The 22103-nt window shown below is 36.5% G+C and overlaps 1 protein-coding gene across 4 annotated transcripts in view; it reads right to left on the bottom strand.

Moving 5' to 3' along the window:
- Positions 1–22103, bottom strand: part of ATRX (ATRX chromatin remodeler) — a 321152-nt gene that overhangs the window by 135874 nt on the left and 163175 nt on the right. For all 4 annotated transcript variants that reach the window (XM_025985028.2, XM_025985027.2, XM_025985025.2 and 1 more), the window contains 2 exons: positions 6071–6212; positions 4903–5012 (listed from right to left, as the gene is read on the bottom strand). In XM_025985028.2, the coding sequence (XP_025840813.1) occupies positions 4903–5012; positions 6071–6212 (252 nt within the window). The remainder of the gene's footprint in view (positions 1–4902; positions 5013–6070; positions 6213–22103) is intronic.

Below are 22103 nucleotides of genomic sequence, written 5' to 3' on the forward strand. Positions count from 1 at the left end.
GAGGGAGTCTTTGTAAGTTGGATATAAGAAAATGATAGAGACATGGGGCTCAAAATCAAGAACTTTAGAAATCTACTTCTGTGAGAGACTTCCTGGCCCGAAAGATGCTCAGTAGTGAAGCAGGACAAAATGGCAGGTGGGAATATGGGGTCTCAAAATCCCGAGGCACAGAAAGAACAGGGGTGCCTGAGCTGGCAGTTTCCAAGCATTGAGAGGGGAAACAGGTTTAGGTCAGTGAGCCCAGGAGAGGGTTCTCAGCTCGTTTTGTAATAAACCCTGAACCACCACCGGACTGGGCAACCACTCTTCATGTTGTGTCCCTTTAAAGGAGTGGAATACAGCAATCCTCTGCTTTCCTCTGGGAGAGGAGAAGCAGGTGTGCAAACAGGTGAACACTCTCTGTCCCAGAGCCTTGGAATAGACAGAAACGAGGCAACTTTCAGCTTCCTCCAGGAGGGGTGGAGCAGGTGAACACATGAATGGGTGAGAATCCTCACTGCCAGAGCCCTTCATGTTGCACAAATCAGTGTCCCTCTATCTTCCCCTGGGGAGGATATGAGTGAGCATGTACCAAAGGAGTCTGCAGAGTTTGACACATATCATGATTTTCAGCTCCTGGGCTGGAGATCGGGGTGCGGCCATTTTTATTTTCACCTTCTAAGGAGGTACAGAAAGCCTTCAAAGAACAAAAGCCACACAGAGCAAACAGCATACACAGAGCCTGGCCTCTGGGCAAAGGACAGTGAAACTCCACCCAGGCAGGGAAACCTTAGTATCAGTGTAATAGGCCCCTCCTCCACAGATTAGCTGGAAGAACAAGTGAATAGCAAGTTTATTTGACCGAAAAGGACTGGAACACTCCAGTGCTAGGAGAAAATACTATATAGAATGAGGGGGTTTTTTCTTATGACTTATCTTTCAGTTTAAAATTTTCCATTTTTTCTTTTTTCCTGTTGCAACTGGTTTCTTATCACCTCTTTTAAGTATCTGTAAACTTTTATTTTTTACATTTATATTTTATAGGTATATTCTCCACTTCTGGCTTCCTTTCACTATATTCAAAAAAATAACTCATTTTAGACCTAAAGACACCTTCAAACTGAAAATGAGAGGGTAGACAACCACACCATGCAAATGGACTTCAAAAGAAACCTAGGGTAGCAATTCTCATATCAGATAAATTAAATTTTTTTTAGATAAATTAAATTTTAAACCAAAGACAGTTGTAAGAGATGAAGAGGGATACTATATCACACTTAAAGGGGCTATCCAACAAGAAGATCTAACAATTATAAGTATTTATGGTAATTTGGGAGCAGCCAATTATATCAACCAATTAATAACCAAGGTAAAGAAATAATACACTGATAATAATACATTAATAGTAAAGGACTTCAACACATCACTCACAGCAATGGACAGATCACATAAACAGAAGATCAACAAGGAAACAAGGACTTTGAATGACACACAGAATCAGATGGACTTCACGGGTTATATATTCAGAACATTTGAACCTAATGCAACAGAATACATATTCTTCTCCAGTGCACATGTAACTCTCTCAATAACAGACCACATACTGGGTCACAAATCAGGTCTCAACTGATACGAAAAGACCAGGATCATTTCCTGCATTTTATCAGACGACAAGGCTTCAAAATTGGAACTCAAACACAAGAGGAAATTCTGAAGTAACTAAAACATTTGGAGGTTAAAGAGCATCCTTCTAAAGAATGAATGGGTCAACCTAGAGAAGAATGAAAAAGATTCACGCAAACTAATGAAAATGAAAGCACAACTATTCGAAATCTATGGGATACATCAAAGGTAGTCTTAAGAGGGAAGTACATTTCAATATTAGCCACTCTCAAAAAAATTAGAAAAATCTCAAATATACAATCTAACCTTACACCTAAAAGAGCTGAAGAATGGCAAGGCCTAAACCAAGGAGAAGAGAAATAATAAAGATTAGAGCAAAAATCAATGAAACAGAAAGCAGAACAGTAGAACAGGTCAACAAAACTAGGAGCTGGTTCCTTGAAAAAATAAGAGATAAACCCCTATCCATACTTATCAAAAAGAAAAGAGAAAGGATTCAACAAAATCATGAATGAAACATGGACAATTATGACCAACACAAAGGATATACAGATGATTTTAAGAACACATTATGAGCAACTATATGCCATCAAATTATACAATCTGGAAGAAATAGATGCATTCCTGGAAACTGATAAATTACCAAAACTGAAACAGGAAAAAATAGAAAATGTGAACAGACCAATAACCAGCAAGGAAATGGAAGCAGTCATCAAAAACCTCCAAGGAAACAAGGGTCCAGAGCCAGATGGCTTCCCAGGGGAATTCCAAATATTTGAAGAATTAGTACTATTCTTCTGAAGCTGTTTCAAAACATAGAAATGGAAGGGAAACTTTCAAACTCATTCTATGAGGTCTGCATTACCTTGATCGTAAAACCAGACAAATACTCCATAAAAAAGAATTACAGACCAATATCCCTGATAAACATGGATGTCAAAATTCTCACCAAGATACTAGCCAGTAGGGTCCAACAGTACATTAATAGGATTACTCCCGATGACCAAGTAGGATTTATTTCTGGGATTCAATGGTAGTTCAATACTCGCAAGTCAATCAGCATGATAGATTACATTAATAAAAGAAAACACAAGAACCATATGATCCTCTAAATTAGCACAGAGTAAGCATTTGATAAAATACAGTATCCTTTCTTGATTAAAACTATCCACAGTGTAGGGATAAAGGGAACATACCTCAATATCATAAAAGCTATCTATGAAAAGCCCACAGCGAGTATCATTATCAATGGGAAAAACTGAGACCTTTTTCCCCAGGGTCAAGAACATGACAGGGATGCCCACACTCACCACTGTTGTTCAACACAGTACTAGAAGTCGTAGACTCAGCAATCACACAACGTAAAGAAATAAGAGGCATCCAAACTGGAAGAGAAGAAGGCAAACTTCCACTCTTTGCATATAACATGATATTCTATGTGGAAAACCCAAAAGACTGCACTCCAAAATTGCTAAAACTCATACAGCAATTCAGCAACATGGCAGAATACAAAACCAATGCAAGAACTCAGCTGCATTTCTATAGACTAACAATGAGTCAGAAGAGAAATCAAGGAATCGATCCTAATTACAATTGCACCAAAAACCATAATATATCTAGGAATAAACCTCACCAAAGAGGTAAAGGATCTGTACTCTAAAAACTATAGGACACTTATGAAAGAAAATGAAGAAGACACAAAGAAATGAAAAAACATGCCACATTCTTGGACTGGAAGAATAAATATTGTTAAAATGTCTATGCTACCCAGAGCAATCTACACATTCAATGTAATCCCTGTCAAATACCATGGACATTTTTCACAGAGTTTTCACGTCTTCAAAGGAAAGGGAAACAAAAGTAAAAATTAATTATTGGGACTTCATCAAGATAAAAAGCTTCTGCACAGCAAAGGAAACTCTCAACACAACTAAAAGGCAACCTACACAATGGGAAAAGATATTTCCAAATGACATATCAGATAAAGGGCTAGCATCCAAAATCTATAAGGAACTTACCAAACTCAACACCCAAAAAACACAGTCCAGTCAAGAAATGGGCAGAAGACATGAAAAGACATTTCTCCAAAGAAGACCTACACATGGCCAACAAGCACATGAGAAAATGCTCCGCATCACTTGCCATCAGGGAAATACAAATCAAAACCACAATGAGATACCACCTCACACCAGTGAGAATGGGGAAAATTAACAAGACAGGAAACAAATGTTGGCAAGGATGTGGAGAAAAGGGAACCCTCTTTCACTGCAGGGAATACAAAATTGTACAGCTACTCTGGAAAACAGTAAGGAGGTTCCTCCAAGAAGTTAAAAATAGAGTCATCCTATCACGTAGCAATTGCACTACTGGGGATTTACCCCAAAGATACAGATATAGTGAAACAAAGGGGCACCCGCACTCTAATGTTCATAGCAGCAATGTCCATAATAGCCAAACTGTAGAAGGAGCCGAGACATCCCTCGACAGATGAATGGATAAAGAAGATGTGGTATACATATGCAATCAAATATTAGCCATAAGGAAGGATGAATACCTACCATTTATATCGACATGGATGGTTCTGGAGGGCATTATGCTAAGTGAAATAAGTCAATTGGAGGAAGACAAGTATTAAACAGTTTCTCTCATATGTGGAATATAAGAAATAGTGCAAGAGACCATAAGAGAAGGAGAGGAGACTGAATGGGGAAAATCAGAGAGGGACACCAACCATGAGAGATTATTAAGTCTGGGAAACAAACTGAAGGTTGCTAAAGGGGAGGTGGGGGAGGACTGGGTAACTGGGTGACAGGCATTAAGAAGGGCCCCGTGATGTGATGAGCACTGGGTGTTATACTGTATGTTGACAAACTGAATTTAAATAAATAAAGTGTTTTTAATAGTGAAAAATACTTCACATTCTCATTACTATAGGATCACAGTGTGTTAGAAATCGTAAAGGCGTTCATTTCCACCTCAAATTCTTCGCAGTTTTTTACTGCTTCTGCCTTATAACCCCATTCCTTCACTTAATTAGAATCCTTCCTCATAGATCACCTTCTTAAATTTGCACTCCCTATTTATTCTCTTACTTACTACCTGAAAGTACATATTTCATATTTGATTAAAATTTCTCAACTGTACTATAACATAAGCTTCCTGAGAGAGGGATCTTGTTATTCTTGTTTACTGCTGCTGTGTCTCCAGACCCCATTAAGTCTGCCTCAGACACAGAATATAATCCAATATAAATTCTTGAATTCATGAATGCGTAAGAAGAGAATATCTTCATGTTCTTACCTGTAATGTCTTACCAAGGCCCATGCAGTGTGCTAGAATGCATCCCGAACCTGGAGATTTCTTTGTTTTTTTTACAGACTCACAGCAGCAATCCCACATAAACTGAACACCTAAAAGTGACATATTCATTAAGTTTAAAGATCCAAGTTAAAAATATTCCTTCATAAATGTATCAAAAACATAACTAAAACTTTAAGAAATATAACTTAACAATGAGATAAAGAATCTCATAAATATATATGAGATTACTTACTAAGGTTAATTGCCAAAAAAATAAAAAAAGACAGTAAACTGAAGTATACAACAGGGTGACTTTCTTTCATTCATCTTATCTATTAGAGCAAACCTTCATTCCCTGGGACAATCCAAAGAAACCTCAATAATCTAAAATAGAAACATGATCTATAATTTTATCTAATTTATAGATTCCTATCAAATATTCTTTCAAGTTTATTGAGCTGATTAGTAAAACAACCCAGGAGATAATTTATTATCTCTCCCTTTATTCAACAGTAAAGACTAACCAAGAAAAGGGACTCACTACCCAAGGAGTAGAGCTGTCGAAATTCCCTTATGAATTCATTCACATACACACTCAAAACTGACTTACTGATTCCACTTTAACAAAACAAGAATAGGGATAATTTGGTATCCTCCCAAATACCAATGTTAGAATACTATTAACAAGCATACTCAAAAATGTTGAAAGAGGATTTCCTAAAGAAGGCTTTTAGCTAATGGTGGTACCTCTACCTGCCCTGTACCTGCCCTTACCCAATCATTGTAGACTATGTGAAATGCGCTTGCTATATATACCCATTTGTAAAGGACACTTACTTATTTCCCCTTCTATAACACTCATTTTCTTTGCACTGAATTGTGTCTCCTCATTAATTTATGAGCTCTATAGGGGGGTGGGTTCACGTTTGTTTTCCTCACAAATGTGCTTCTAGTGCTTAGCAGAATGAGAGGCACACAGGAAACACCAAATATTGGTAAAACTTAATTAAAAATGATTTAATCATGGGGCACCTGACTCGGTTAAGCTTCTGACTCTTGATGTCAGCTCTAGTTTTGATCTTAGGGTTGTAAGTTCAAGCCCCACTGAGCTCTACACTGGACATGGTGCCTACTTTAAAAATGCTTTAATTATACAATTGTTTCTTACCATCTACTTGATGTGGTTTCAATTTGATGACCATATTTCTATGAACCTGCACTAAAGGTTCTTTGGTTTCTTCATCTTCATCTAAAACCAACTTGGTTGTTATTGGACACTTGGTGGGTGAAGCATCTTCAATTTCTATCACCTACAATAAAGGGAATTACAGTTAGCTAACTCACAGAAATCTTTCAAGCAATGTTGAAGTAGTACTATTACTAAGGGAAATTTTCCAAAATAGAGACACATCTACTTACACACCATATATCCAATACTTTGGCTCAATAAGATCACAATAGATCACAGGTTAAAACATGTTTTTCAAAACTAAATACTTGTACAAGACTTTGAGCCACTGTGGAAATATCAGTAATTTAGTTCATTAGTTCTCATCCAATATATACTAACACACATGATAGGAAAAGCTGTGGGAAAAAAAACAGTGCACTAAAATAACCTTTAGTACGATCCTACAAATTTGAATGAACAAATGGATCCCAACCAAGGATGTTTCTATTTTTCTAGAAGACATCTGAAAATGTGCAAGGGCACTTTAAGGTTCTCAGAAAGACTCATCAGGACTGGTATTTAATGTAAGCAGAAAGAAGGTAAATAGAGATGTTCAATAATATAAAAGACAATCTCAAACAAGAACTGTTCCACCCAAAATGCCAAATGAATCCCACTATAAAACAGTGTAAATAAGTGTTGTGAAACGAATAATTTTCAGAAACACTGGTTTGAGAAACAGAGACTCAAAAAACACGACAACGTAAAATATCTTCTAACTGCAAAAGGGAAACAATTATCTAAATTTAGTTTCTTGTTTAAAAGAAAGTTTAGGCAATCTAGAAGAAATGGACGCATTCCTGGAAAGCCACAAACTACCAAAACTGGAACAGGAAGAAATAGAAAACCTGAACAGGCCAATAACCAGGGAGGAAATTGAAGCAGTCATCAAAAACCTCCCAAGACACAAAAGTCCAGGGCCAGATGGCTTCCTAGGGGAATTCTATCAAACGTTTAAGAAGAAACCATACCTATTCTATTAAACCTGTTCGGAAAGACAGAAAGAGATGGAGTACTTCCAAATTCGTTCTATGAGGCCAGCATAACCTTAATTCCAAAACCACACAAAGACCCCACCAAAAAGGAGAATTACAGACCAATATCCCTGATGAACATGGATGCAAAAATTCTCAACAAGGTACTAGCCAATAGGATCCAACAGTATATCAAGAAAATTATTCACCATGACCAAGTAGGATTTATCCCTGGGACACAAGGCTGGTTCAACACTCGTAAAACCATCAGTGTGATTCATCATATCAGCAAGAGAAAAACCAAGAACCATATGATCCTCTCATTAGATGCAGAGAAAGCATTTGACAAAAGACAGCATCCATTCCTGATCAAAACTCTTCAGAGTGTAGGGATAGTGCGAACATTCCTCAACATCTTAAAAGCCATCTACGAAAAGCCCACAGCAAATATCATTCTCAATGGGGAAGCACTGGGAGCCTTTCCCCTAAGATCAGGAACAAGACAGGGATGTCCACTCTCACCACTGCTATTCAACATAGTACTGGAAGTCCTCGCCTCAGCAATCAGACAACAAAAAGACATTAAAGGCATTCAAATTGGCAAAGAAGAAGTCAAACTCTCCCTCTTCACCGATGACATGATACTCTACATAGAAAACCCAAAAGCCTCCACCCCAAGATTGCTTGAACTCATACAGCAATTTGGTAGCGTGGCAGGATACAAAGTCAATGCCCAGAAATCAATGGCGTTTCGATACACTAACAATGAGACTGAAGAAAGAGAAATTAAGGAGTCAATCCCATTTTCAATTGCACCCAAAAGCATAAGATACCTAGGAATAAACCTAACGAAAGAGGTGAAGGATCTATACCCTAAAAACTATAGAACACATCTGAAAGAAATGGAGGAAGACTCAAAGAGATGGAAAAATATTCCAGGCTCATGGATTGGCAGAATTAATATTGTGAAAATGTCAATGTTACCCAGGGCAATGTACACATTTAATGCAATCCCTATCAAAATACCATGCACTTTCTTCAGAGAGTTGGAACAAATTATTTTAAGATTTGTGTGGAATCAGAAAAGACCCCGAATAGCCAGGGGAATTTTAAAAAAGAAAACCGTATCTGGGGGCATCACAATGCCAGATTTCAGGTTGTATTACAAAGCTGTGGTCATCAAGACAGTGTGGTACTGGCACAAAAACAGACACATAGATCAATGGAACAGAATAGAGAACCCAGAAGTGGACCCTGAACTTTATGGTCAACTAATATTCGATAAAGGAGGAAAAACTATCCAGTGGAAGACATACAGTCTCTTCAATAAATGGTGCTGGGAAAATTGGACATCCACATGCAGAAGAATGAAACTAGACCACTCTCTTGCACCATACACAAAGATAAACTCAAAATGGATGAAAGATCTAAATGTGAGACAGGATTCCATCAAAATCCTAGAGGAGAACACAAGCAACACCATTTTTGAGCTCGGCCACAGTAACTTCTTGCAAGATACATCCATGAAGGCAAAAGAAACAAAAGTAAAAATGAACTATTGGGACTTCATCAAGATAAGAAGCTTTTGCACAGCAAAGGATACAGTCAACAAAACTAAAAGACAACCTACAGAATGGGAGAAGATATTTGCAAATGACATATCAGATAAAGGGCTAGTTTCCAAGATCTATAAAGAACTTATTAAACTCAACACCAAAGAAACAAACAATCCAATCATGAAATGGGCAAAAGTCATGAAGAGAAATCTCAGAGGAAAACACAGACATGGCCAACATGCACATGAGAAAATGCTCTGCATCACGTGCCATCAGGGAAATACAAATCAAAACCACAATGAGATACCACCTCACAGCAGTGAGAATGGGGAAAATTAACAAGGCAGGAAACAACAAATGTTGGAGAGGATGCAGAGAAAAGGGAACCCTCTTACACTGTTGGTGGGAATGTGAACTGGTGCAGCCACTCTGGAAAACTGTGTGGAGGTTCCTCAAAGAGTTAAAAATAGACCTGCCCTACGACCCAGCAATTGCACTGTTGGGGATTTATCCCAAAGATACAGATGCAATGAAACGCCGGGACACCTGCACCCCGATGTTTCTAGCAGCAATGTCCACAATAGCCAAACTGTGGAAGGAGCCTCGGTGTCCATCGAAAGATGAATGGATAAAGAAGATGTGGTTTATGTATACAATGGAATATTACTCAGCCATTAGAAATGACAAATACCCACCATTTGCTTCAACGTGGATGGAACTGGAGGGTATTATGCTGAGTGAAGTAAGTCAATCGGAGAAGGACAAACATTGTATGTTCTCATTCATTTGGGGAATATAAATAATAGTGAAAGGGAATAGAAGGGAAGGGAGAAGAAATGTGTGGGAAATATCAGAAAGGGAGACAGAACATAAAGACTCCTAACTCTGGGAAATGAACTAGGGGTGGCGGAAGAGGAGGAGGGCAGGGGATGGGGGTGAATGGGTGACGGGCACTGAAGGGGGCACTTGATGGGATGAGCACTAGGTGTTATTCTGTATGTTGGTAAATTGAACACCAATGAAAAATAAATTTATTATAAAAACAAAAAAAACAAAATAAAAAATAAAGTTTAAAAAGATAATAAATAAATAAATAAATAAGATATGAATATACATATCTGTGTACATTTTTTACTGTCTTATCCCTATGTCTATCCATTACATACTACACCCAAGAACTGTATAAGATAGGTACAAATATTCCCATTTTACAAATAAAAAGTCAAAGACACAGAAGTTAAATAACTTACACAAGGACATACAACGATTAAATATCACAATAACTAAGATACCCAGAGTGTCAGGCACTATGGAGTACTTGATCTTAACCACTACACACTACTACTTTAATGAAGGAAATGCTTGTATAAACAAATATTTTTATGGTTCCATGAAAATCAATAAAGATTCATGATTTTATTTTTTATAAGATTCATGATTTTAATATTACAGACATTACGATAATGAAGGAATAAAATTTACCAAGTATTTTCTTTCTTATTTAAAACTGAAACTATGGATTACATAATATTCACCACGGAAATTTTCAAATGTAAAAAAGTAGTAGACAGAATAGCATAATAAACCCTGCTACCCATTATCCAGTTTCAAATATTATCAACTTCTGGTCAATTTGTTTTCACTGACAGCTTCCTACTCATCATCCAACTCCTCAGATCCCACAAGTGATTTTGAAGCAAACCTGAGAAAGCATGGAGTTCCATCTTAAATGTTTTCAACGTCTACTTAAAAGGAAATTCTCTGTTTAAACCATAACTGCTTTATCATTATTGCATGCAAAAAAATAAAACATCACAAATCTGTGATAAATTACCTGAATAGATACTGCACTTACATAAAACTGTAAAATAGACAAATCAAGATTAATAATAGGTGACACCATAGTGGAGTATAAATACCACAGGCCATTTAGATTCAAACTCCATTTTCACAAGTTACTTAAACCCTCTTAGCTTCAGTTTTTTTCATCTACTTACTGGGAAAGATTATAAACAGCCCTCATGAAGTTGTTGTGGAGATTGAATAAAACAATGCATGCAAAGTAACTGACACAGACTAACTATTCACTAAGTTTTTATTATACCCTTCCGTGGATGTGTCCAAGATTCCTATCACTGGGTTAAGTCCATAATTCAAAATGGAAAATTCCCTGAATGTCTTGTCCTTTTTGCAAGGTGTAGCGCCTGCAATCCTAAAATGGTCTCTAAGATCCCATCCTCTGGAGTAAACATCCTGTATTGTCTGATCGCTCTGAGTACGGTTGAGATCTGTAAATATGATAGGGTGTCATTCCCATAATTGAGTTAGTAATCAGTTGGGTTTGTTTTAATCAAAAATAGGATTCTCCTAGTAGGGCCTGACCTAATCAAGATGAGCCCTTTAACAGACTGAAGTGTAAGAAATACTCTCTTACTAGTCTCGAAGCCATGTTGTGGAGAGAAGTATCTAGGAGCTAAGAACATCAATGCTACAACTACAAAAAATTGAATTCTGACAAGAAGAGGCCTTAAAAAGTATACAAAGTCTTATATGAAAATCTGAGCTCTGGCTAACAACTTAATTTCTACTCAGACACTGAGCAGGTGACCCAGTAGAGCCATACTCAGTTAAGCCACTCTGAAATTCTTGATTTACAGGACTATGAGATAATAATATTGTCTTAAGAGGCTAAGTTTGTGGTAATATTTTAACATATAACTAGAAAATTAATACACAAAGCTTTAATTAAGACTTTGGAAACAGGCACCTGGGGTGGCTCAGTAGTTGAGCACCTGCCTTTGGCTCAGGTTGTGATCCCAGAGTCCCGGGATTGAGTTCCGCAGGCTCCTTGCAGGGAGCCTGCTTCTCCTTCTGCCTAAGTCTCTGCCTCTCTCATGCATAAATAAATAAAATCTTGGGGTTATTTGTCCTTGGCAAGTCAAGTTCCAAATGACCTTTAAAAAAAAAAGACTTTGAATCACTATGTTCATTAATGATTTGCACATTTTTGTTTTTTAAGTACTGTCCTTGGATTGGGGATTAGTGCATCTTCATCCTGAATGCAGGAGGAGAAAATCTATCTTTTTTTACCATTTTATTTTTTTTCACCATCAAAATTGTAGTCTTTATTCCTCATCCCTTATTTCCCCAAACCCCCCTGCCCACCTCCCCTATGGTAACCATCAGTTTGTTCTCTATAATTACGAGTCTGTTTCTTGATTTGTCTCTTTTTTTTCTTTGCTCATTTGTTTTGTTTCTTAAATTTGACATATGCGTGAGATCATATAGTATTGGCCTCTAAATGACTTATTTCAATCAGCATTATACTCTCTATCCCTAGCCATGTTGTTGCAAATGGCAAGAGTTCATTCTTTTTATGGCTGAATTTTATATATGTATATATAAAACAATTTGCCTTATCCATTCATCTGTCGATGGACACTTGAGCTGCTTCCATAGTTTGGCTACTATAAATAATGCTGCTATAAACATAGGGGTGCATGTATCCCTCTCAATTAGTGCTTTTATATTTTGGGGATAAATATCCAGTAGTGTGATTCCTAGATCATAGGGTAGCTCTATTTTTTATTTTTTGAGGGATTTCCATACTGTTTTTCAAAATGGCTTCACCAATTTGCATTCCCACCAACAAACAGCACAAGGAGGTTCATTATTCTCCATATTCTCATGAACACTTATTGTTTCTTGTGTTTTTCATTTTAGCCATTCTGACAGGTGTGAGGTGGTATCTCATTGTAGTTTTTAATGTACATTTTCCCGATGATCATTGATGTTGAGAATACTATCATGTAAAGTTATTCAATCACTACACTGTATACCTGAAACTAAATTTAAAACACTGTATATCAACTATACTTAAATAAAAATACAAAAGGGATTTAACAATAGTATGAGCATACAGAATAATCAACAAACATGAATGTGGCAACTGAAATTATCAACCTATGGAGCAGAAAGAAAAAAGAATGGAGAAAAATAAAAGACTAAGGGACTTGTGGAATACCATCAAGTGCACTGACTTATACATGAGAGTCAAAGAAGAGAATGAGAAAGGGGCAGAAAGTTTACTTGAGGAAATACTGGCCCAAAGCTCCACAAAAGTGAGTAAAGACTCGAATCTGCAAATCCAAGGAATGCAACAAACTAGAAATGAGATAAACTAAAAGAGACCCAGACTGAGCACATTATAATCAAAGTTTTGAAGGCACAGCAAGGAGAATCTTGAAAGTAGCAAGCAAGAAGTAACTTGTCAGATACAAGGATCATCAATAACATTATCAGCTGACTGCATAAGACACTTGGGAGGCTAAAAGGTAGTATGATAATTTTTTTAAAGATTTATTTATTTATTTGAGTGGGAGGGAGAGGACAAAAGTGAGAGAAAGAGTGCAGAGGGGAGGGGCAGAGGAAGGAATAGTCTTAAGCAGACTGCCTGCAGAGCACAGAGCCCAATGTAGGACTCAATTTCACGACCCTTAGGTCACAACCTGAGCCAAAACCAATAATCAGACATTTAACCAACTTTGCCATCCAGGCAACCCAGTAATATATTTTAAAGTTTTCAAATAAAATAACTGTCAGCTGAGAAATTTATATAAAACAAAATATCCTTCAAAAAAGAGGGAAGAAAATGGAAATACTCCTAAATTGAGGGAGTTAATTAAAACTAAACAAGAAATACTAAAGGAAAGTGTTCAGTTAAAATGAAATGATGTTATATAGTAACTCAAAGATGTATAAAGAAATAAATAAAGGGCAGCCTGGGTGGCTCAGCGGTTTAGCACTGCCTTTGGCCCAGGGTGTAATCCTGGAGTCCCGGGATCAAGTCCCACATTGGGTTCCCTGCAAGGGGCCTGCTACTCCCTCTGCCTGTGTCTCTGCCTCTCTCTCTCTGTGTGTGTGTTTCTCATGAGTAAATAAATAAAATCCTTAAAAAAAAGAAAGAAAGAAATATGGAAAGGGCAAATATGAAGCCCACTATTGTTGCAATTTTGGCTTGTAACTCTAGGCTTGCTCTCTACGCATTTAAAAAGACAAAAGCATAAAAGATAATTAGAAATATATGTTATTGGGCATAAAATATATCAAAATGTAATTTGTGACATGAATAATATACAAGCGGGGAATAGAGCTGTATTATTTTGTATATGATTTAATTAATTTCATATCAATTCAAACTATATCACTATGACTTTAGGATGTTGTATTTAACCCCATGGTAACCACAAAGAAAGTATCTAATGATTATGTACAAAAATGAGATGGGAATCAAAACATCTCTGTTTTAAAAAGAAGAGCAAACTAAACCCAAACTAGTGAATGATAGGAAATAAAAAAGATTAGAGTAGACAAGTAAAACAGACACTAGGGGAAAAAAGAAGATCAATATAATCAAAAGTTGGTTCTTCAAAAAGTAAAATATTCATAAACCTTAGATTGACTAAGATAAAAAGAGAGGATGGAAATTACTATAATCTGAAATAAAACTGGGACATTACTAGCACAATTTTATAGAAAAAGAGATATGAAAAATACAACAAAATAAATAACCTAGACGAAATAGAAAAACTTCTAGAAACACAATCTACCAGAAGAAACTCATGAAGGAGGGCAAAATCTATACAGACCACTAAACCAGTAAGAACATTCAATCTGTAATAAAGAAACAAAGAAAAGAAAAGAAAAGAAAGAAAAGAAAGAAAAGAAAGAAAAGAAAAGAAAAGAAAAGAAAAGAAAAGAAAAGAAAAGAAAAGAAAAGAAAAGAAAAGAAAAGAAAAGAAAAGAATCCAGGAGTCCCTATTCTATCTGGTCTTATTCTTTTCAACAAAGAATAAGACAAGATAGCTTCACTGATGAATTCTACCAAATATTTTTAAAATAATGCCAATCTTTTTCAAACTGTTCAATGAAACGGAAAAGGAGTGAACACTTTGGAATTCACTAAGTAAAATCAGCAATAAACTAATTTGAAATCGTGATAAACTCTAAGAAAACTATAGATTCTGTATGAATACAGATTAAAAAATCCTTAAGAAAATTCTACCAAACCAAATTCAGCAGCATATTACCATGATTGCCCAAAGTAACAAAAGGAAAAACCTTCATGACAGGATTTGGAAATGATGTCTTCAGTATGACACCAAAACCACAGGCAATGAAAGCAAAAAATAGATAAATTGGACTTCATCAAATTTTATAACTTTTATGCTATGGACACTTATCAATAAATTTAAAGGTAATCCACAAAATTGGAGAAATATTTGCAAATCACATATATGACAAGGGATTAATATCCAGAATATAAAAAGAACAAATGTGCCATCATATGACTGTTTTCTGGGACAAGCTGGCATTAGACACAGTGCAGAGACTCTCCCATAGAGGACTAGCGTGAATCCATGCCATGGGGGTCTATGAAGTGTGGGACTTTGAAACACAGCTGTGCCTGTAACAAAACACAGGAGTCCTGTACCGCCTTGCAGGCAAACAGCTCAGTCAAGGAAAGGGTGAAGATGAGGACCTGAGAGAAGCCAGGGACAAAACAGGGGTGACTGAGCATATGTGAAGGCTTCCTGAAGAATGGCAGAGGCAAATTTTCCACTCCTCAAACAAGAAAAATAGGAGGAAGCCATTTTCACTCCATACCCACACACAATTATGACCTCAATGAGCTAAACAGTGACACCAAATCCATAAGGGAGCTGCCATATGAACCCCGGCCCACTGCACCCTGCAGGTGGATCTCCGCTAAAGTAAATCCACCTAAAGACCAGAGCAGCAGGCCCTTCCCCAAGCAGATTAACACAAACCTCTCCTCAGCAAATCTACTGATCAAAGAGTGCTTGAGGCTTCGGATGCAGGGGAAACAGAATCTAGCTTCCTTTGGGTTTCTTTTTTTTTTTTTCTTTTTCTTTTTTCTTTTCTTCTTTTTTTTTTTTTTTTGTTTTTTGGTTTTGCTTTTGTTTTCTTTCTGGTTTTTTTTTGGATATAGAAAGAACAAATTTTTTATTTAATTTCTTAAATGTTGGGGATCCCTGGGTGGCTCAGCAGTTTCGCGCCTGCCTTCAGTCCAGGGTGTGATACTGGAGTCCCAGGATTAAGTCCCACATTGGGTTCCCTGCATGGAGCCTGCTCCTCTCTCTCTCTCTCTCTCTCTCTCTCTCTCTCTCTCTCTGTCTCTCATGAATAAATAAATAAAATCTTTTAAAAAAAGCAAGACCCATCTACATACTGCAAACAGAATACTAATTTTAGATTTAAAGACATCTGCAGGGAAGCCCTGGTGGCTCAGCGGTTTAGTGCCACCTTCAGTCCAGGGCCTGATTCTGGAGACCTTGGATCGAGTCCCACATCGGGCTCCCTGCATGGAGCTTGCTTCTCCCTCTGCCTGTGTCTCTGCTTCCCTCTCTCTGTGTCTCTCATGAATAAATAAATAAAATCTTTAAAAAAAAAAAGACATCTGCAGATTGAAAAGTGAGGGGATAAACAACCATCAATCATCTGAATGGACACCAAAAAAAAGCAATAGTAGACATACTTACATCAAACAAACTAGATTATAAGCTAAAGAATGTAAAAAGAGAAGAAGGGCATTATATCATAGTGAAGGGCTCTATCAATCAAGAAGATCAAAAAATTGTAAATATTTAAATACTCAACTTGGGAGCACCCAAATATATAAATCAATTAATAACATAAAAAATCATTGATAATAATACAAAAGTAGTAGGGGATTATAGTACCACACATACAGCAACAGAAAGGTCATCTAAGCAGAAAATCAACAAGGAAATCATGGCTTTCAATGACACACAGGACCAGATGGACTTAACAGATTTATTCAGAACATTCCATTCTAAAGCAACAGAACACACATTCTTTTAAAGAGCACACAGAACATTCTCCACAATAGATCACATACTGGGTCACAATCAGCCCTAAACAAGTACAAAAAAAACGGAGATCATACCATGCATATTTTCAGACCACAGTACTATGAATTTTGAAGTGAACCACAAGAAAAAAATTGGAAAGATGACAAATACATGGAGGTTAAAACATCCTACTAAAGAATGAATATTGGTTTAAGGAGGAAATAAAAGAAGAAATTAAAAACTACATGAAAGCAAATGAAATTGAAAGCACAACAGCCCAAAAACCTTTGGGATGCGGCAAAGGCATTCCTAACAGGGAACTACATGCAATATAAGGCAACCTCAAGAAGCAAGAAAAGCCTCAAATGCACAACCTAACCTTACACTAAAGGAAAAAGAACAGCAAATAAAGCATAAAGCCATCAAAAGAAGGGAAATAATAAAGATTAGAGCAAAAATAAATGATATAGATACAAACAAAACCAGTACAACAGATAAATGAAACTAAAAGCTGGTTCTTGGAAAGAAGAAATTGATAAATCCCTAGCCAGAATTATCAAAAAGAGAAAAGACCCAATTACATAAAATCACAAATGAAAGGGGAAAGAAAACAATCAATACCACAGAAATACTAATAATTCTAAGAGAATATTATAAATAATTATTTACCAACAAACTGTGCAATCTGGAAGAAATGGGCAAATTCCTATAAACATACAAACTATCAAAACAGAAACAGGAAGATAAAGAAAATTTGAACAGAATTATAACAAGCAAAGAAAATGAATCAGTAATTGAAACTCCCCCCAGTAAACCAAAGTCCAGGGCCAGATGGCTTCCCAAAGGAATTCTAACAGATAATTAAAGAAGAATTAATATTACTACTATACTAGTACTCTATAATATTATATAAACTATTCTTATTTTAAAAAATAAAAAATAAACTATTCTTATTAGTTAATATTAACACTAATAGTAAATAATAATATTGATGTTTTATTCTTAAAGCTATTATAATGTAACATGATTATATACAATATATAATTAATAATATTCTTATCAAACTGTTCCAAGAAATAGAAACAGAAGGAAAATTACCAAACTCATTCTACAAAGGCAGCATTACCTTGATTCCAAAAATCAAAGATTCCACTAAAAAGGAGAATCAGGAGCCAATACCCCTAATGAACATGGATGTAAAAATGTTCAATAGGATACTAGCAAATCAAATTCAACAGCTTATGAAAAGGATCATTCACCATAATCAGGTGGGATTAATTCCTGAGCTACAAGGGTGGTTCAATATTCATAAACCAATCAAAGTGCTACACTACATTAATAAAAGAAAGGATAAGAACCATATGATGCTCTCAACAGATGCAGAAAAAGCATCTGACAAATTACAGTGTCCATTCTTGATAAAAATCCTCAACAAAGCAGGGATAGAGGGAACATACCTCAACATCAAAAAAGGCCATATATGAAAGACCCACAGCTAATATCATCTTCAATGAGGAAAAGCTGAGAGCCTTTTTTCTATGGTCAGGAACAAGACAGGGATGTCCACACTCACCATTACTATTTAACATAGTACTAGAAGACTTAGCCACAGCAATCAAACAACAAAGAATAATCAAAAGGCATTTAAATCATCAAAGTCAAACTTTCACTATTTGCAGATGACATGATACTCTATATAGGAAACCCAAAAGACTCCATCAAAAAATTGCTAGAATACATGAATTCGGCAAAGTTGCAGGACATAAAGTCAATGTACAAAAATCTGTTGCATTTCTATATACTAATAATGAAGCAGCAAAAAAAGAAATCAAGGAATAATGCCTTTTTACAACTGCATCCAAAACCATAGGATACCTAGGAATAAACCAAAAAAAAAAAAAAGAGGTAAAAGATTTGTAATATGTAAACTAAGAAAACTAATGAAAGACATTGAATAGTACACAAAGAAATGTGAAAACATTGCATGCTCATGGACTGGAAGAGCAAACATTGTTAAAATGTTTATACTACCCAGAGTTCAAGATGGCAAAGGTGTAGGAGATCTTAGTTTCATCTGGTCCCAGCAATTCAGCTAGATAGCTATTAAATCATTCTGAACACCTGCAAACTCAACCAGAGATCTAAGAAAAGAATAGCTGCAACACTACAAATAGAAAAGCAACTACTTTTGGCAAGGTAGGAGGTGTGGAGAAGTGAATCTGATGTGATATATAGTTAGATAAACTGGACAGGCAGGGAGCCTTGTCAGCCAGCTACCAGAAAGTGATAAAGTAGTGGACCACAAAATCAGAAATTTTAGAAGTCCTTAAAGGCATTCAGGTGGTGAAGCAGGGGCAGAATCCTAGGTGGGACAGTGTGGTCTCAGGATCCTTGGGGTCACAGGAAGACCAGGGCGTGGGAGTGCTGAATGTGGCAGAGTTCCCAAGCATTGGTATGAGAAAACCAGCTATAATCAATGAGCTCAGGAGTGGATTCTCACCGCGGAGTTCCCTTAAACCATGAACGGTGGCCTAGTCAGTGCAACCACTAGCCAAGCAGGGGCCCAGCAAGTGGCAGAACTGGAAAGACCCACTCTTCTTCCACCTGGAGCAGTGGTGTGGCAGCACATCACAGGAGTCTGAAAGGGTGGGGAGTCCAAACGGGGACACATACCTGAGATAGAAATGCTAGGTCACAGGTTGTGTGAACACAGAGTGTGGAGGGAGACCAAGGAGACAGGCAACCAAGTTCCTACCACACCACACTTAACAGGACACCTCAACTGGAATTGGTGCCCCTCCAAAGTGGCTCCTGAGAGTGATGGCTCCTGGGGACAATGGTGGCTAACCTCAACCACCAGCACATCTACAACAGCCTCAGCCTGGCCACAACAGGAAGACATACAAAGGCAGCCCTTTCAAGAAACAGCCCTGGAGGGGCTAGTTCAGGTAAATAGTGAGGGCTGCACTTCTGGGCCCCAGAGGATGCCTTCTATATAAAGCCACTCCTTCAAGATCAAGAGCAGGAGCTATTTTACCTAATACATAAAAATAAAACCAAAGAGGAAAAAGAGGAGACAGAAGAATGTGTTCTAAACAAAATAAAAAGAAAAAACCTCAGAAAAAAGAACAAAACAGATAAGCAATCTAGCTGATAAGAAGTTCAAAATAACGGTCATAAAAATGTTCATCAAATTCAGGAAAAGAATAGATACAGTAGGACTTCAAAAGAAAGAAAATATTTTGTAAAAACCAGTCAGAGCAAAATAATACAATAACTATTATTGTATACTTGATGAAAAAATTGAAGATGATATAAATATACAAAAAGATATACCATGCTCATGGATTGGAAGAATATGGTTAAAATGTCCATGCTACCAAAAGTGATCTAAAGACTTAATGCAATCTCTATCAAAATACCAAAAGCATTTTCTATAGAACTAAAACAAGGAATACTAAAATGTGTATATAATCACAAAAGATAGCCAAACTAATCTTGAGGAAAAAAACAACAAAACTAGAAGTACCTGCAAGTAGCACCAGATTTCAAACTATACTACTAAGCTAGAGTACTCAAAACAGTATGGTACTAGCACACACACAAAAAAGATATATAGATCACTGGAATAGAAGTGAGAACTCAGGGCAGCCCGGGTGGCTCAGCAGTTTTAATGCCGCCTTCAGCCCAGGGTGTGATCCTGGAGCCCTGGGATCAAGTCCCACATTGGGTTCCCTGCATGGAGCCTGCTTCTCCCTCTGCCTGTGTCTCTGCCTCTCTCTCTCTCTGTGTGTATGTGTGTGTGTGTCTCGTGAATAAAATCTTAAAAAAAAAAACAAAAAAGTGAGAACTCAGAAGTAAATCCAGACATATACAATTAATCTACTATGAAGGATATAAGACTATACAATGGGAAAAAGATGCACTGTTCAATAAATGTTATTGGGAAAACTAGATAGCTACATGAGAAACAATAAAACTAAACTACTTTCTTATACCCTACACAAAAACAGGCTCAAAATAAAGTTCTAAATGTAAAACATCAAACCATAAGATTCCTAAAAGAAAACATAGGCAGTAACTGCAAGACATAAGTCTTATAAATACCTTTTTGAATCTATCTCCTCAAGAAAGGGTAACAAAAAGTAAAAAGAAAGAACTGGGATTACATCAAACTAAAAAGCTTATGCACAGCGAAGGAAGATAGCAATAAAATGAATAGGCAACCTACTCAATGGGAGAAGATATTTACAAATGATATACCTGAAAAGGGGTTAACATCTAAAATATATAAAGAATATATATAAATAATATAAAGAACTTATACAACATACACTCAGAATCAATCCGATTACAAAATGGACAGAGAACCTGAACTGGAACAGACATTTTACAAAGAAGATATATGCATGAAAAAAATGCTCAACATCACTCATCATCAGGGAAATGAAAATCAAAGCAAAAATTTGATATCACCTTACACCAATCAGAATGGCTAGTATCAAAAAGACAAGAAATAACAAGTATTGGTGAGGATGTGGAAATAAGGGATGACTTGTGCACTACTATGTGAAAATAAAAATTGGTACAACTACTATGAGAAACAGTATGGAAGTTCCTCAAAATAATCAAATACAACTACCATACAATCCAGCTATTCCACATTTCATTTCTCAGTATTTATCCAAAGAAACTGAAAACACTAATTCCAAAAAAAGATATATGCACCTCTATAGTCAATGCAGTATTATTTACAATAGCCAAGATATGGAAACAACCTAAGTGTCCATCGATAGACAAATGAATAAAGATGTGCTATGTGTGCATTAGTCAGCGATAAGAAAAGAATAAAACCTTCCCATTTGCAACAATGTGGATGGACTTAGAGGGTATTATGCAAAGCGAAATAATTTAGAGAAAGACAAATACCATATGATTTCACTTATATGTAGAATCTATACACAAAATAAAATAGGAACACACTCAAACACAGAGAACAAACTGGTGGTTGCCAGAGGGGAGGGAGGTAGAGTGGATGAGTGAAGTGAAAGCAATCAAGAGGTACAAACTTGCAGTTATAAAATAAATAAGTCACAGGTAATTAAAGTACAATATAGGGAATATTATAAATAATATTGTAATAAAACTCTGGTGAACAGATGGCAACTAGAATTACACTGCTGATCATTTCATAATGTATATAAATGCCAAATATGTTGTTCACTTAAAACTAACATAATATTGTATGTCAACTATACTTCAATTAAAAAAGAGAAACTTAGGGGTGCCTGTGGCTCAGTCAATTAAGCATCTGACTCTTGATTTCAGCTCAGGTCATGATCTCAAGGTTGTGAGATCAAGCCCTGTGTTGGGCACTGCACTGAGCACAGAGCCTGCTTCAGATGTTCTCTCTCCTTCTCCCCTTACACACACTCCCAACCAGTTACACATACTCTTTCTCTCTCTTAAAAAAAAAAAGAGCAAGAGAGAAATTACATCCATTCATAATTTTAAAACAGAAATTATCGGGGATGCCTGGGTGGCT

The sequence above is a fragment of the Vulpes vulpes genome, chromosome X (genome assembly GCF_048418805.1).
Source record: "Vulpes vulpes isolate BD-2025 chromosome X, VulVul3, whole genome shotgun sequence".
In the NCBI taxonomy this organism is placed as follows: Eukaryota; Metazoa; Chordata; class Mammalia; order Carnivora; family Canidae; genus Vulpes; species Vulpes vulpes.